Consider the following 16,295-nt stretch of genomic DNA (forward strand, 5'->3'; position numbering starts at 1 on the left):
CCTTCATATCTATAAACTCTATCTCATTTTTCTCTTAACAAAAAACATATGATAAAAAAGCGTGTTATTTTTTTTAACAATTTTTCTATTAACCGCATGTGCATCTTTACACATAGGCTGACAAACTAGTTCAATTCATTTGAATGTCAGATCAATTTTTAGTTGGAATTAAAATCGGCTCATATATTTTTGTAATTTTGTGTCCAATTAATCGCATATTGAATAATCCAATAAGATCAGTTTTAAACTGTTCTAGTCATTATTTGAAATTTTACCCAACAATTTCCAAATCCTCCATACCCCAACCCTAGTCCCTGCAGGAACACATTACATATCTTATTTGTTGAATCAAATGCATTTAAATTGTTGGGGGTTGAGATTTGCCACATTTCCTCTTTTTTCTTTTTTTTTTTTTAAAAAAAAAAACAATTAAAAAAAATCACATTTATTCATTCTAATTAATTTATTTGGCATTTGATCAGCGCATATCGTGCTGCAACATTATTAAAGTTTCTTTTTATTTTATATTTTTTACATTTTGACAGAACATATAAAGTTAAATTATATGAGAGAATTATTAAGGTTATCATATTGGTCAATTTTTACAGCTCTACGTACTGCAATATTCTTTACAAAACAACACACTATAGAAATTAATGCAATATTGAGAAGAATGCTGGACACATTTTCTGCCATGTAAAATCATTTAGATTATTCATTTTAAAAAGTGGAGTACAGGATAAAATAAGTGCATTATGATTTTATTTATCTTTGGAGGTTAAATACTGTAGAGCAGTAGTACTTACTCAACAACCAGCAACTACTTTGGTACAACAATTACTTTGGTAAGAAATTCATAATAATGTAACAATTATGTTTATGACCCTACTCTATGCTATAACCGTTAAAAGGTTAAATGTACGAGTAATTATCTGTAAATATGTTGTTATGGCGGCTTTGGTAAGTGCGAATAACTATTGATTCGTACACTGCCACAAATAAATACAAGCCGACATCTAACCTTAGGTTTTTTTTTTAACACCTCTAATACTTTGACCAACTAAGCTATATAGTAGCGTATATTCACATTGTCAAGTGAATTGATTAAGTGTAACTCCGTCACTCATAGAACCGCGCGTCTAAGCACATTGATACTACATTAATGATCAAGTTAGAAAGTTTATCAAAAATTATAGGCTAAGCTAACTGCTATTGATTCTTGGCAATGTCAACTTCATCAAGGTTAGATTGGTATTTCCTGTCAATATATATAAGCTTGCAAAATTTTCCATAGTATTTACAACACCCTTTTGAGACTAATTACAGAGTTTTATAAGCTCTACCAATAGCGAGCTTAAGCTATATGATCCCCAGAATAACATAAACAAAACAGAATAAACATATTCAGCATTACCCGAAGTTGAATGATTAGCATTGCGGTTTCTCTTTGAGATCTGCAATAGGAACATAAACCACCTTTTCTTTAGTCAAGCTTAGGTCGTCTGGTTCATTGTTTGTGACCTTCTGAATTGTCGATAAAGTTTGTTTCAACTTCTGAATCTTTGCTTCAATCCAGCATACATGCTCCATCAGCTTTTCCGCGCTTTGTCTTTGAAGTGGCTCTGTTTTACGTTTAACTCTTTTATTCTGACCACTTTTAGCCTTCAAGTATAAAAGGTGCTTCTTCAAGCTCATGTCATCACTTAGCTCCGTATTAGCCTGTTCCATCACCAAACGAAAGGCTCTATAACTTATATCTAATGACAAGTTTGACAACTAACTATACTGGCTGCTACAGCTCAAATATATCAAGATCATATGATTATTAGCAAAACATTGTCAGTTAAAACTCCCAGCCTTTTATTTCCCAGAAACTGCACAATGGTAACATCGAAAACAAGAAAAACCCAACAATCATTTCAGGATCTTAAACAGGCTAGTCTTCCTCAGATAATTTTGGTGTTCTATAAATGTAATACAGCCTCTTCAGAAAAACAGCACAATGTTCTAGTTCTACAACTGTATGAGTAGACGTGTAGTGCCGTCTATCATCAAGTATGTAGTTTCATGACCTTGTTCAACAAAAAGATAGGAAAAACTTGATGCTAATAGACTGAAGTAGAAGTCAATGTATAAGACAAGCATCAACAAAACTAGCTAGCTTGTTTCCAATACCTATACGGCTATACATTACAGCACACAATATTGATAGGACCATATAGTCCATTATTAAAAAAAAAAAAAAAAAAAAAAAAAAAAAAAAAAAAAAAAAAAAAAAAACTATGAATACACCAGTATGTCAGAATTAAAACATGAACGATGATGTCTAGTTTTTAAAAAGTTGCAAAGGCATTTCAATCCATGAAATCCCAAGTGCAAGACGAGGTTGCCACTTCTAGCATGCTACTGGTTTGTAAAAAACAAAGAGAAAAAATGCAATAGGTTAAAACATTACCTTGGTACAACCAAGCGAAGCTTTCATCAATTTCTGCTTCTTTGAAGGGCTAAGCAAAGATGTTAGATTAGCTTTCCAGCTGACTTTCTTCAATCGTTTCTTCGTATGGATTAAAATGGGTGGGGAGGAACAATTAGAAACAACCTCAGTTGTTTTACCAATTTCTGTATCAGATTTCTTGGGAGAGTGGTCCAAACCTCTTTCTCTCTGCCGAACAAACAAAATTTAGGTTAATTAGTTTATGTGACACAAACAAATAATAGTGACTAGAGGTATAGGCTACTTCATCTAAATGAATAATGTAACGGTAAAATAAGAAAGGAAGTTTAATCATGAACCCTCCCCTTCCCCTCCAATTAACATCTTGAGGTGGTATTGCTGCCAATATCATTAGTTCATTACTAAAAGATACACACAGAAAAGACTAAACCTAAATGATCCAAGAGAAACAGAGCAAGAGCAGAAGCCTACAACAAGATAGATTTAAGAGAATATTTACCACCTTTTTATTCTTTAGAGCCATGTAGCGTGCATTTTTGAACCACTTGTTCACCTGTACATAGCCCAATCAGATCAGCAATTATAAATTCACCAAAAAATGCTAATGGTTTCAATTAGCAGGGATGTAAGGAGTGAGGAGAAGGAAAATCTGAGCCTAAATATATGTTACTCCCTCATTTACATAGACCACATTTATCTTTGGGGGCAAAAAAAAAAAAAAATTAAGAAACTCCACAACCTTAAACACTAAGTGATCCAGTAGATGTACACGTGATAATATAGGAACATTGATGCTAAATTTAACATGAAATATATTATCCTTAGAGCAGTGCTTCATACAATTCCAGTAAATATAATAATGTACGTTTATGGTTAAAATTGACAAGATTGGCACAAAGAATGTAGCTTGTGTTTAGGAGATGATATCTTACCTTTTAATTGGATGGATAAATGAGAAGGTAAGTAGCTAGGTGGATGGAGTAATTGTTAACATTTGAAAATACAATGCAACTTAAAGAGTAAAGACTCGATTCTTTTCCTCATCGAGGGTAATAGTTCTTTTTACCTTTGCATACTCAAGACCCACTAACTCTGATAAATTTTTCTTAAAATCTCTGGACGGAAGCTCATTCTCAGAAAATGCCTGACGAAGTTTCTGAAACATCAAACAGAATCAGCACACTGACGCAAATCAAGGACACCAGGTTTCTTGTATGTGCCTCCATGATATTTATATTGTCTCCAGGATAATGCCAGAGGGAAGGGAGAAGATGAAGGAACCAATACCTGCACAGCGTCACTAGGAATCCTTGAGAGAGGCTTTTTAGCTTTTGCAAATGGAAGGTGATTGTTACCCACTTCCAGATTTTGCAGATCTGAATGTTTAGCTTCACTTTCACACAAAGTCATAAGGGTACTAGCAACATCACTCTCCTTTTCCCTCCGCCTTCTTTTAGAAGGGCCCCAATCTTCATCTTCGCTTACCATATCACCTGTAGTAGTATCCTTCCCAAACATTTCCTGCAAGCAGGAGAAAGGTTATGGTCGATAGCTGAATCACTTGTTCATTTTGTTAACCCCAAAAGGGGTTAAAAAAATGGTGACGCAATCTTGCACACATCATGACTTACATAAAGGATCATGACAGTGATGGATTAACCTTGATACAAAAAATAGAGCAATAACATATAAAACAGAGGATAATAATCCTTCATACAATGAAGAACAAAATCATACATAGAAAAGGGCTGGGAGAATCAGGCAGAATATGGATCGACAAGGTCAATGATAACCATATTTATTTTTTTATTTTATTTTTTTTAATCGAATCTTTATGTACATGCAAACAGAAAAAATATCAGAAATTAATTTCATAAGGAGCTAAGGACAGCATTAATATCCATATATCATGAAGCAAATTCACATTTGTTTTAGTTGGGAAACATTCAAATATAAACAAGCCTGAGACAATATAATCAACTACTTTGTAATAAGTTAATTAACTAACTTATATCCATTTTATAGTATTTATATTAATATCATTAACTATTAAACAAGTGATAAGTGTTTTAAAAAGTCCCATGGCCTACCTTGGCCCCTCAAAACTCATTAATGCTTGAGATTGCACAGCAACTTATCCTCCCTCTCCCAATATCTTGTTCTTCTAATTCCAAGATTGTCAGTTATTAATAAGAGGACGTTGTAATTAGAGTAAAAACATCACAATTGTCATATCCAAATTTTGCAATTAGCTTCTAGAGTGAGCTGTATTTTAGAAAGGCAGGGAGCTCAAAATCAAGATAAAATAACATATCCTAGGTAGATGTAGCCAAACTTCTTATTTCATCTTCATACAATTAGCAAACAGTGCTTTTAGATTTTAAACCTTAAACAATGGAATTTAGAACTACTTACGTCATAGAGCTTTATATAATCCACAGCACATCGCTTCCTGGGACCACTAGTACATTCATTTTCATTAGATACTGTAGCACATTTTTGATGCAACGAAGCAATATCGCTGAATACTCCATCTCTTCCGGAGAATCCAGATTCTGAGAGAACTTCACTCTCTAATGAGCAACAAGAGCTGCTAGTACTGCTTTTCTCATGTGAATCACTATCCTCCATACCACACCAATTACTGGTATCATTTTCATCCCTGTCAGGATCATAATCATTATCATCAGACTCATCATCAGGCCACTCTTCTTCAGGGTGTAAATCTCTGGTCCCGACACCAGATAAATTTGCTTCTTCTTTAAAAATATCCTACATAAACCCCAATAGGAATTATGTCTCATATGTACTAACATGAGCCAAAGACCAACACGAAATCAAAGCCTTCTGCAATTACCAACCTGCCAAGTGCTATCAGCAGAGAATTGAGTTCCGAGATGCGCATTTGTTGCTTCTAATATTTCCATCTTAGAATCACAATATTTACAAAACCAGCCTTCGTCTTCAGGAGGAACTTCACAGGTGAAATAATAAAAAAAAATCCATGGCATAAGTTCACAAAATAGCTAGTCAAATTCCAAGCAATGGACAAAGAGCTTACTATCTATTGTCGCCAAAGGGGGATCAATGCATTTTTGATGAAAAGCACAATTGCACGTGCCATCACATAATATTATATCATTATCCTCTGAAACATCCTGAGATTTGCACTTTTTGCAAAAAATCTACAAGAAATAATCCAAAAAAATTAATCTAAGATTTGGTCACAAGAGATAACCTGCTGAAGAAGAATATAGAAACACATCATCATGAAAACAAGAATAAATGGCATGAAGCTTTCATTCTCCACATCAATGAAGATCAGGAAACATATATATATATATATATGTATATATATCCTAGCAATGAAGATCAGAGAGTCAGAGATAGCACCCTAATGTCCATTGACAGATAAAAAATTCATGAATTGTAACATTGATTCAATGATAGTTGATGGCTTCTGTTTTTTAATTGTTTATAGGTCAACTCATCTAGAAACATAGTAATTGCCAACAAAGTAAGATAGACATGCATACTTACATGTTCATGATGGACAGAACCATCTGGGGAAATCAAAGAATCATCAATCTTCCCAACAGAGGCAAGTAAATCCAACTGGTGAATTGTATCCCGAATTCCAAGCTTACATTTCAGTATCTGATTCATGGCTCTCTGTAACTCCTTTTCTGGCTTAATCTTTTCTCGACTGTTAACAAACAGAATATGTTAATTATGCTATAGATTTTTAACATTATTAATATGATGAAAAGGAAAAGGACAGAGTGGTAGGGGTGAAGGACAGTTTTGTACTATTCAACTTGAACCAAAGATGGTGAATTAGTGATCACTCAACGTCTATCAAACGGAAATCAGTGTCCAAAAATATAAATGGTAAAATAAGCATCATAATTCAAGATCACTCAAAATATAGGAGGGAACTGACACCTCCAATTCATAAGCTAGATAAGCAATAATTTCAATTCCAGAAGAACCAAAATTATTTTTTTTTAAAAAAAAAAAAAAAAAAAAAAGAAAAAAAAACCTTCAACACCCTCAGTGACACATAAACAGTATTTATCATGAGCAATCTGAAGTGGCAGGAATCAGGAAGATTAAGGCTAAGTGACCCAACTTGTCAGCCATTATCTGCAACATCTATAAGTTAAGAAAGGGATCTGGGGAGCTTTAAATTACAGTGTCCGCATCAACCATAAGGTTACTGAGGTAAAATTAGGTCTCTAAGATATAACTATGGATGTTTGCCTACATAATGATATCCTAAATCTTTTCCCATTTGCAAACTAAAAGTTTGCATTATTACAAACAACACCCTTATGGATTCACTTTGTATTATTTCATAGTTCATACCATCTTACTGTGATAATTTTTTTTTTTAGTATAGGTTATTCTAACAATATATAATACAAAAAAACATTGTGTAATGACAAATAAACATTCCAAATACAATACTAATACTTAAAAAAGGTCCCATATACCTCAAATCTAACAAGGAAATGTGTCGAGTGTGGAAGTACAAGGAACAAAAAATGGCCTAAAAAAAAGTAATAAAAATTATCACACAAATATGCATCTATTTCTTAAACAAAACTATGGAACATTTACCAGCCTCTCTATTCCAAATTGCCTTTTCTATGTACAAGAATTTGAGTATCCAACAGTGCAATTAGCAGATTTGAAAACTATGATGTAAAGACTCAATAAGCCATAAGGTATCAGCTCCAACTTAAGAATATGGTGATATATATATATATATATGAAAGAAACAGAGCTACACAGTGAACCTAATAGAAAATTTTAAAAGGAGATTCAATCAAACAGGCACAAAAATCAAATATCATCCAGAAACATCGAATGCTCCACCAATTACTTCTCAGATTTGAGAAGTACATCATTTAACTGAATAGGAGAAGACACTTCTAGACTATATCTTAGCAAGAGATAGCAAGTTTGAATTCTAGTATACCTAGAATAACTGAAAGGACCAACTCAAAGATGAGCTTTCTTGTTTGGCCACTAAGAAAAAAACTCACAGCAAAAAGCCCAACTTTCAATAAACCCTGAATGTAACTATGCTAAGACCTAATGTGTCGATCCTCTACTGTGACACCTATCCTAGGTATTTACAAAAAGAGGAAGAAGAAAAGCCAGGAAGTTGAATTTGGTTTGTTAAACTCAAATAGACTACTATGTAAACTGACAGGCAATGACATGGAACACTAAACACACTACAAGTCTACAGCATACAGGAAACTAACTGTTTTAGCTGCTATTGATTGTTCATCATGCTCCAGACAGCAGGTTCAAGGGTGGTGATTCATGATGCTTTATGCCTCACCATAATTGATTATAAAGCAAAATACATGCACAGAAATTAATAGATCCTGATTTCTGCAAGATGGTATATGTTTCTTCAATCACAGAACTAAATGTTCAAAAGTAAGATGCTTCCGGTACCTCTGACCTTTCCAACCTTCTCCCACGTAAGCATCAATGAGACTTTGTTCTAGCTTCATTTTAACCAAAAGGTATCTAGCTCTTCTCTGCAGTTGTGCAGCTTCATCTAGAGCAACCTTATCTTTCTTTCTCTTCTGTTTTCTCATTCTCTTCAAACTTACACTTTGTGAGCCCCCACTGTCATTTTTACCTTTAGAACTTGAGCATAAAGATCGATCACCCCGACTCTCTTCACAACTCTTCTTCTTAGAAGAATCAACTCGATGGCCTTTGGAAACATCTGGTTTATGAATCAATCTCCTTCTGATGGATTCAGCCTTCCTTTTCTGATCTGATTGCTTCAGCAGCTGCTTGCCAGGGCTCACTACCAAAGAAGAGAATTCCAATTTTCTTTTCTTATTGAGCTTCTTAAGCACCCCATTTCGCATTTGCGCCAACGTTTTCATCTTCAGCTTAGATTTAACAGATTTAGGATACAAGCCTAATTCTAAAAGGCACAATTTTCCTCCACCTCCAAGCATAACATTCCCAACAACAAAGGAACTGCAAATGCAACAATATCGTCATGAATAAACAAGCCTAAGTAAATCAAATCTCCAAAGTAATCTATTCAGTTTGACCTCCATTAAATGCATCATAGCCAAATATCTCAGGAAATGACAAAATTGTTTTGGGCAAACAAAATTTAGTTTCCAGTTCTAGGCATTATATGCTGCTATCAGATAACTTGCTATAATGTAAAAACGCAAATTAGATCCTACACGCGAGAGCATGATGCGCATCCTATTGTGTAATCCAATTCTCAAAGGAACATACAGTGGCAAAGATTTGAAAAAGAATTAACCCAATTAACTTCCCTAAAAATCACAATATAACATTTAGCAGAAAGACTGATAGTATACCCATCTAACTAATAACCCAAACAATTAATCTAAAAATTTGCAAGATTATAAAAACTGGATTTTTCTTCAATTTCCTTAAAACCCAAATCAGAAATACTTTGTGCAATGCATAATAATCTCCATTTTCAAGATGGTGAAAGATCATATACATAATTTAATGCTCAAAATTCCAACCAATATAATATAATTATCAACGAATTCTTCAGAAAAATAGCATACCTGAAATCATGAGTAGAAATTTGGTTGGAACCTTACCAACCTTGAATTTTAATTCCTTTTTTCTGAAGCATGTCAAATTCTGCGACACAAAGAATGGAAAATGAGCTCTAAATTTTTAAAATTTAGAACCCTCAATATTTAAAAAAATATTTTATGAAACATAGTTTAATAAGTGTTTCTGTTAATCTTAATCTAAAAATGTACGCTGATAAATTTTCACTCAAATTCTCCTTTGTTGAAGCACTTCCCTTTACCCTTCCCCTCAACCGCAAGCATGAATCTTTGACTTTTAACAAATTTAAAATTGGGGTGATTTGGTTTTACTTTTAACATCCCAAACTCCACGACCCAAATAGAAACTTCTGGTAACCGGATACCCGGATACTAAATTATGAATTTCGAACCAGAATGGTTAAGGTAAGTATACGGAAACGCTGAATATTTACGGTTTTTAAGTCGTCTTATAAGAAGTTAAAAGTACTCCGTAAAATAAAATGTGAAATAAAAAAACGGAGTAAATTCATTGAATAACGATTAATGTGTAATTTGGTCACTCATTTTAAAATTAAAATCAATTCATAAAATATACTCTGTATCAAATGTTTATTTGGTTAAATGAATGTAGAAAATACAAATTCATTGGAAATTTATACGCATTTCCTTTGAAAATGTTAATTATTGTTGGAAAAATTAGAAATAATAATCTCAACTTTCATCAATTTTGCTACAATAATCCCAACTTTGGATTATTCTAGAATAATCTAAACTTTGGGGATTCCTCTTTTTCTTCAATCTCAAACCGGTCAACAAAAGTCAATGACCTATTATATCAGGTCACTTGACACGTGTCGAGTTCTAAATTTCTAATTGGTCCAAAAAATAAAAAATAAAAAAATCAAATTTTTTTTTAGAAAAACCACCCAGCCTCGTCGGACCCCATGCAACCACCGCCCTTGTCGCCGCCAGCCCAGCCACCACCTCGTGGGACCCTCACGCAACCATCACCGTACCCTAGTCGCTGCTCCAGCCACTACCATCTAAACCACCATCCCCCTCCCTGAAACCTCCATGCAACCACCAACAAAACCCTCCCAATTCCACTGTCGCCGTCTTCCTCCCTCCTCAAATCCACCACCTCAAAACCCGAATCCACCACCTTCGAAGCCCCAAATCACCAACGAAACCCCATCCACTGCCAAAAACCCCCAATCGTTCCTCCCACTAGCCCGAAACCCTAAGAAGCTAGGGTTTTCGACGGTGGAGAGGAGTTTTAGGGGGTTTTCGGGAGTGGGAGGCGATTTGAGTGAAGGAGATCGGGGGAAAAGGAGAAACGGCGAGTGGGGAGAGGTTTCGTGGGTGGGGGAAGGAAGGGGGAGGTGTTTCGGCGGGTGGGGAGTGGTTGTCGGGGGGTGGGGCGGTTTTTGGGCTGGGGTGGGGGTGGTTTGGGTGGGGGGCTGGTGGTTAAGAGGGAAGGGAGGTGGGTTTAAGTTTTGTTTTTTTTTTTTAATTTTCAAATTTTTTTTAATTTTTTTTAATTTTAGACTATTCATGTGCTGACACGTGGCTTTTTTTAAAAAAAAAAAAAAAAAAACTTCTCAACAAGTAACCAGACATTAGGACTGAAGAAAAAGAAGACCCCCCAAAATTCGGATTATTTCAGAATAAGCCAAAGTTGAGATTATTATACCAAAATTGATGAAAGTTGGGATTATTATATCTAATTTTTCCATTATTGTTTGGATAGTTATAAAAAGTGAAAATTTCCGAAGAAAGTTCCACTTACCTAAGGGCTCAGGCCGCTTAGTTAAGTTCATTTTGTGAATTTGGAATTTACGCTATAAATAGGTCAACCAAACACCACAAGAATTTCGAGTTCCATTGTTTTAATACTCCGTAAGTCCATATTAGACAAACAACACTTAAGTATATCATGGGACCTACATTATTAATTTACCTTATTTGATTCTTGCGTTATGTTTTGTTTAGAGTTGTCAAAAGTTGACCTGACCCGAAATACCGACTCAAAGCCGATTATTAACCGATCCATCTGAACCCGAAAAAATGGTGACCCAAACCCGATCTAAAACCAACCCTAGAACCGAGTTGACCCAAGTAAATGAGACTCGAACCCGAACATGAACTGATCTGAAGATGACCCGACTCGAATGTAACCCGTAAATTATTAACCTGAACCGAACCCGACTTGAACCAAAATTGACCCAAACCCGTCTTAACCCGTTAAAACCCGAATATTATCCGACTTGTTACTAACCTGACCTGATTTGAACCCGACCTGAATTTAACCCAACCTGTTACAAACCTGACCCAAAATCAACCCGACTTGTTATTGACCTGACCCAAATTCAACTCGAATTATTATTGACCCGACCCGAATTTTACCAGACCTATTACTAACTCGACCCAAAAATTCAACCTGATATGTTACTAACCATGTTCGAAATCAACACGACTTGTTATTAACCCGACCAAAATTCAACCCAAATTGTTCCTGACCCGATTTCAAATCACCTTAAATGCAATTTAGACCACCTTATTATTGTTGATCAAAGCATTTTGTCTAGGGAGATCAAGTCGGTCCAGGCCAGCAGAAGAAAGGAGCAACATTCTCAAATTTAAGAGTTAAATATAGTTTATATTTGTTATATGGTAAAAGGATTGTATTATCTTCCTAAATTGTAAACTATAGTTCCCTAGTATATTTTCATATATATTATAGTCAAAGGAAATAATTAGCTCAATAAAAATGATAATTATCTATTTATAGTTAGTTGAACCCGAATATTACCTAACTTGGAAATGACCCGGCCTGATTGTAACCTGCAAATTATTGACTTGAACATAACCCGACTTGACTCCGAGAAAATCCCGACTTGAAAATGACCCAACCTGATTATAACCCGCAAATTATTGACTTAAACCAAACCCGACTTGAACCCGAGAATGACCCGAGCTGATTATAACCCGCAAATTATTGACTTGAACTGAACCCGAGAATTACCCTAACCCGTTTTAACGCGTTAAAACCCGAATTAAACCCGACCTATTGTTCACCCGACCCGAATGTAACCCGACCTGTTATTAACCTGACCTAAACCCGACCCAAACCCAATAAGAAGTATGACTCGACGTGACCCGAATCAAGCATGACCCAACCCAAACCCGACCCGAATAGGTTATGGAATTGACCCGAGTTGAACCGACTCACTCTTATCGACCCAAACCCAACCTGTTTACCAGAATTGACAACTCTACCCGAAACCTCCAAAATTTCTTAAAAAGCGTGGATATTAGACTTCAATTTTGAAAATTTTTGACTTTTTTCACACGGAAAAAAATTACCGAAATGTTTACCATGGTCTCTAGTACCCTCCGGGAGTCCAATTGGTTGGGTGGAACCATTAAATTTGCCTTTAAAACACCAATTTATCGGTTTACAACTTGCATTGATTTCATTAACTCAAGCTTACCACGAACATTTATGACAAAATATAATGATCATATATGGAATCAAACGGCATTATATGACCCCGAGATGTATCCTCTAAAATCTCAATCCTTTTCAACACCGGGCCCCAAAACATTCGAAATTTCTCAAAAAGCGTGGATATTAGCCTTCAATTTTGGGATTTTTTGACTTTTTTTCGCCCGAAAATAAAAATTGCCGAAAAATTTACCATGGTTCCTAATACCCTCCGGGGGTCCAGTTGGGTGGGTGGAACTATCCAATTTGCCTTTAAACGACCTATTTACCGGTTTATAACTTGGACCGATTTCATTAACTCAAGCCTACCACAAACATTTAGGACAACAAATAATGATCACATATGGTTCCAAACAGAATTAAATTATCCCGAGATATATCCCCTAGGATTTCTAGACTTTTCGACACCAGACCCCGAATCCTCCAAAATTTCTCAAAAGGCGTGTATATTAGATTTAAATTTTGAAAATTTTGACTTTTTTTCAGTCCTGAAATAAAAATTGCCGAAATTTTTACCATGATCCCCAAAATCATCCGAGAGTCCCAGGGAGTCCCATTTGGTGGGTGGAACCATCCATTTTGCCTTTAATCAACCAATTTACCGGTTTATAACTTGCACCGATTTCATTAACTCAAGCCTACCACGAACATTTATGACAACAAATAATGATCATATATGGTTCCAAACAGAATTATATGACTCCGAGATGTATTCCTTAAAATTTCAAGACTTTTCGATACTGAGGCTCGAAACCTCCAAAATTTCTTAAAAAGCACTGATATTAGTCTTCAATTTTGGAATTTTTTGACTTTTTTCGCCCGGAAATAAAAGTTGACGAAATGTTTACCATGATCCCTAATACCCTCCGGGAGTCCAATTGGGTTGGTGGAACCATCCAATTTGCCTTTAAACGACCAATTAACCGGTTTACAACTTGCACCGTTTTTATTAATTCGAGCCTACCACGATCATTTATGACAACAAATAATGATCATATATGGTTCCAAATGGCATTATATAACCCCGAGATATATCCCATAGAATTTCAAGACTTTTCAACACTAGGCCCCGAAACTCTAAAATTTCTCAAAAAGCGTGGATATTAGCCTTTAATTTTTGAATTTATTTACTTTTTTTCGCCCGAAAATAAAAATTGCCGAAATTTTTACCATGATCCCTAAAATCATCCGAGAGTCCCAGGGAGTCCCATTTGATGGTGGAACCATCCATTTTGCCTTTAATCGACCTATTTACCGGTTTATAACTTGCACCAATTTCATTAACTCAAGTCTACCACGAACATTTAAGACAACAAATAATGATCATATATGGTTCCAAATGGCAATATATGACCCCAAGATGTATCCCATCGAATTTCAAGACTTTTCAACACCGAGCCTCGAAACTCTAAAATTTCTCAAAAAGCGTGGATATTAGCCTTTAATTTTTGAATTTTTTTACTTATTTTCGGTCGAAAATAAAAATTGCCGAAATATATACTATGGTCCCTAATACGCTCCGGGAGTCCAATTGGGTGTGTGGAACCATTCAATTTTCTTTTAAACGGCCAATTTACCGGTTTACAACTTGCACCGATTTACCGGTTTACAACGGCCTATTTGATTAACTTGCACCGAACCTGACTTGAACCGAAATTGACCCAAACCGTTTTAACCCGTCAAAACCCGAGTTTAACCCAACTTTTTACTAACCTGACATGAATTCAACCTAACCCGAATTTAACCCAACCTGTTACAAACCCAACTCGAAATCAACCCGACTTGTTATTGACCTGACCCAAATTCAACCTGACTTGTTATTGACCCGACCCGAATTTTACCATACCACTTACCCAACCAAAAAATTCAACCCAGCCCGATCTTGTACTAACCCGACTTGAAACTAACACAACTTGTTATTGTCCCGACCTAAATTCAACCCAAATTGTTCCTGACCCGATTTCAAATCACCTTAAATGCAATTTAGACCACTTTATTATTGTTAATCAAAGCATTTTTTCTTGGGAAACCAAGTTGGTCCAGGCCAGCAAAAGAAAGAAGCATCATCCTCAAATTTAAGAGTTAAATATAGTATATATTTGTTGTATGGTCAAAGGAGATAATTATCTTCCTAAATTATAGATAATAGTTCCGTAGTATATTGTCATAGATATTATAGTCAAAGGAAATAATTATCTTGATAAAAATGATAATTATCTATTTATAGTTACTTGAACCTGAATATGACCTGACTTGGAAATGACCCGACCTGATAGTAACCTGCAAATTATTGAATTGAACATAACTCGACTTGAATCTGAGAATGACCCGACTTGGAAATGACCCAACCTGATTATAACGCGTAAATTATTGACTTGAATCGAACTCGATTTGAACCCGAGAATGACCTACCCGACTTGAAAATCACCTGACCTGATTATAATTCGCAAATTATTTACTTGAACCGAACCCAACTCAAACCCGAGAATGACCCGACTTGATTCTAACCCGCAAATTATTGACTTGAACCAAACCCGAGAATTACCCTAACCCGTTTTAACCTGTGAAAACTGGAATTAAACCCGACTTATTGTTCACCCGATCCAAATGTAACCCGGCCTGTTATTAACCTGACCTAAACCTGACCCAAACCCGATAAGAAGTATGACTCGACGTGACTCGACTCAAGCATGAACCAACCTAAACTCGACCCGTATAGTGACAGGGTAAAGTCGTATCCCCTAATAAAAAATAATTACCTAAATCACTAACTAAGGTAGATAGGGAAGTAGGGTCGATCTCCACAGGGAAACAAGTCTTTTTACTCCTAATTAATTATTATAATCTAAATTATTTAAGTAACCAATATTTATAATTAAGCAAGAAACTAAACTACTAAGGTTGAGAATAGGAAGAAAACAATGTATGAAAGGATCTAGGGCATAGGTTCACCAATAAATAACACTCCAGGGTAAAATATAGTAATCAATCATTGACATTGTATAAATAACATGATTAACAGGCTCTTGCAATTTATTAATCAACATAGATCTAACAGGCTCTCGCAATTTACTAGATCTAAGTTCTTATTGAAAATAGCTTTTAATATCAAATTAACATCTGCTCGATTCATCAATTTAATATTGCTATACTTTTACAAGCCGCAATTGTAAAACATTAAAACAATCCAATAAGAAATTATCATGCAATACCAATAATCAATAATAGTCAATCATCAATGCATCAATTAACCAGATTGTAAAGGGCTCTCGCTACGTATTACAATCACACAATTAATTCATCGGTATTAAATCTCATCTCTTGAATCTTGACTTAACCATTTATAAATTAACTTGCCTATTGAAACTAGAGCTAAACATTAATTCTCATCTCTCGATTCTTGAATCAATATTTTCAAACTCATGCATAAAAGATAGGCCTAATCTAGTCACAGAGCATTAAATCAATCAATAGGAAATTAATCTAGCATTGATAATCAACAACAATAATTTACCCCTTCATATTATTTATTAGATCCCCATAAACCCTAGAAATTAAACTACTCACACATATTAAAAACTAAACTAATCAAGGTAATAAAATAAACCATGGTGAAAGGAATAAAATAAATAACTAAGATTAAGGGAAAAGAAATCGTTACCAAAATAATCTGGAATTAATGAAAGAATTAAGAACAAAGGTTTTTAGAGAGAGTTTTAGAGAGAGAGAGAGACACTAAGTA

At 35.0% G+C, this 16,295-nt stretch overlaps 1 protein-coding gene across 1 annotated transcript; it reads right to left on the reverse strand.

Moving 5' to 3' along the window:
* Positions 1 to 1,233: 1,233 nt before the first annotated feature.
* On the reverse strand, positions 1,234 to 9,446 carry LOC110738221 (pathogenesis-related homeodomain protein-like). Its single transcript, XM_021918594.1, has 11 exons — positions 9,052 to 9,446; positions 7,931 to 8,473; positions 5,996 to 6,161; positions 5,517 to 5,640; positions 5,317 to 5,429; positions 4,871 to 5,227; positions 3,743 to 3,976; positions 3,522 to 3,611; positions 2,958 to 3,008; positions 2,456 to 2,662; positions 1,234 to 1,719 (listed from the first exon to the last, which is right to left on the reverse strand). Exons 2-11 carry the CDS (start codon positions 8,449 to 8,451, stop codon positions 1,429 to 1,431), a joined length of 2,154 nt encoding a protein of 717 aa, XP_021774286.1. The 5' UTR covers positions 8,452 to 8,473; positions 9,052 to 9,446; the 3' UTR covers positions 1,234 to 1,428.
* Between the last annotated feature and the right edge of the window lie 6,849 nt (positions 9,447 to 16,295).

The sequence above is a fragment of the Chenopodium quinoa genome, unplaced genomic scaffold, assembly GCF_001683475.1.
Source record: "Chenopodium quinoa cultivar QQ74 unplaced genomic scaffold, ASM168347v1, whole genome shotgun sequence".
NCBI classification, from domain to species: domain Eukaryota; kingdom Viridiplantae; phylum Streptophyta; class Magnoliopsida; order Caryophyllales; family Amaranthaceae; genus Chenopodium; species Chenopodium quinoa.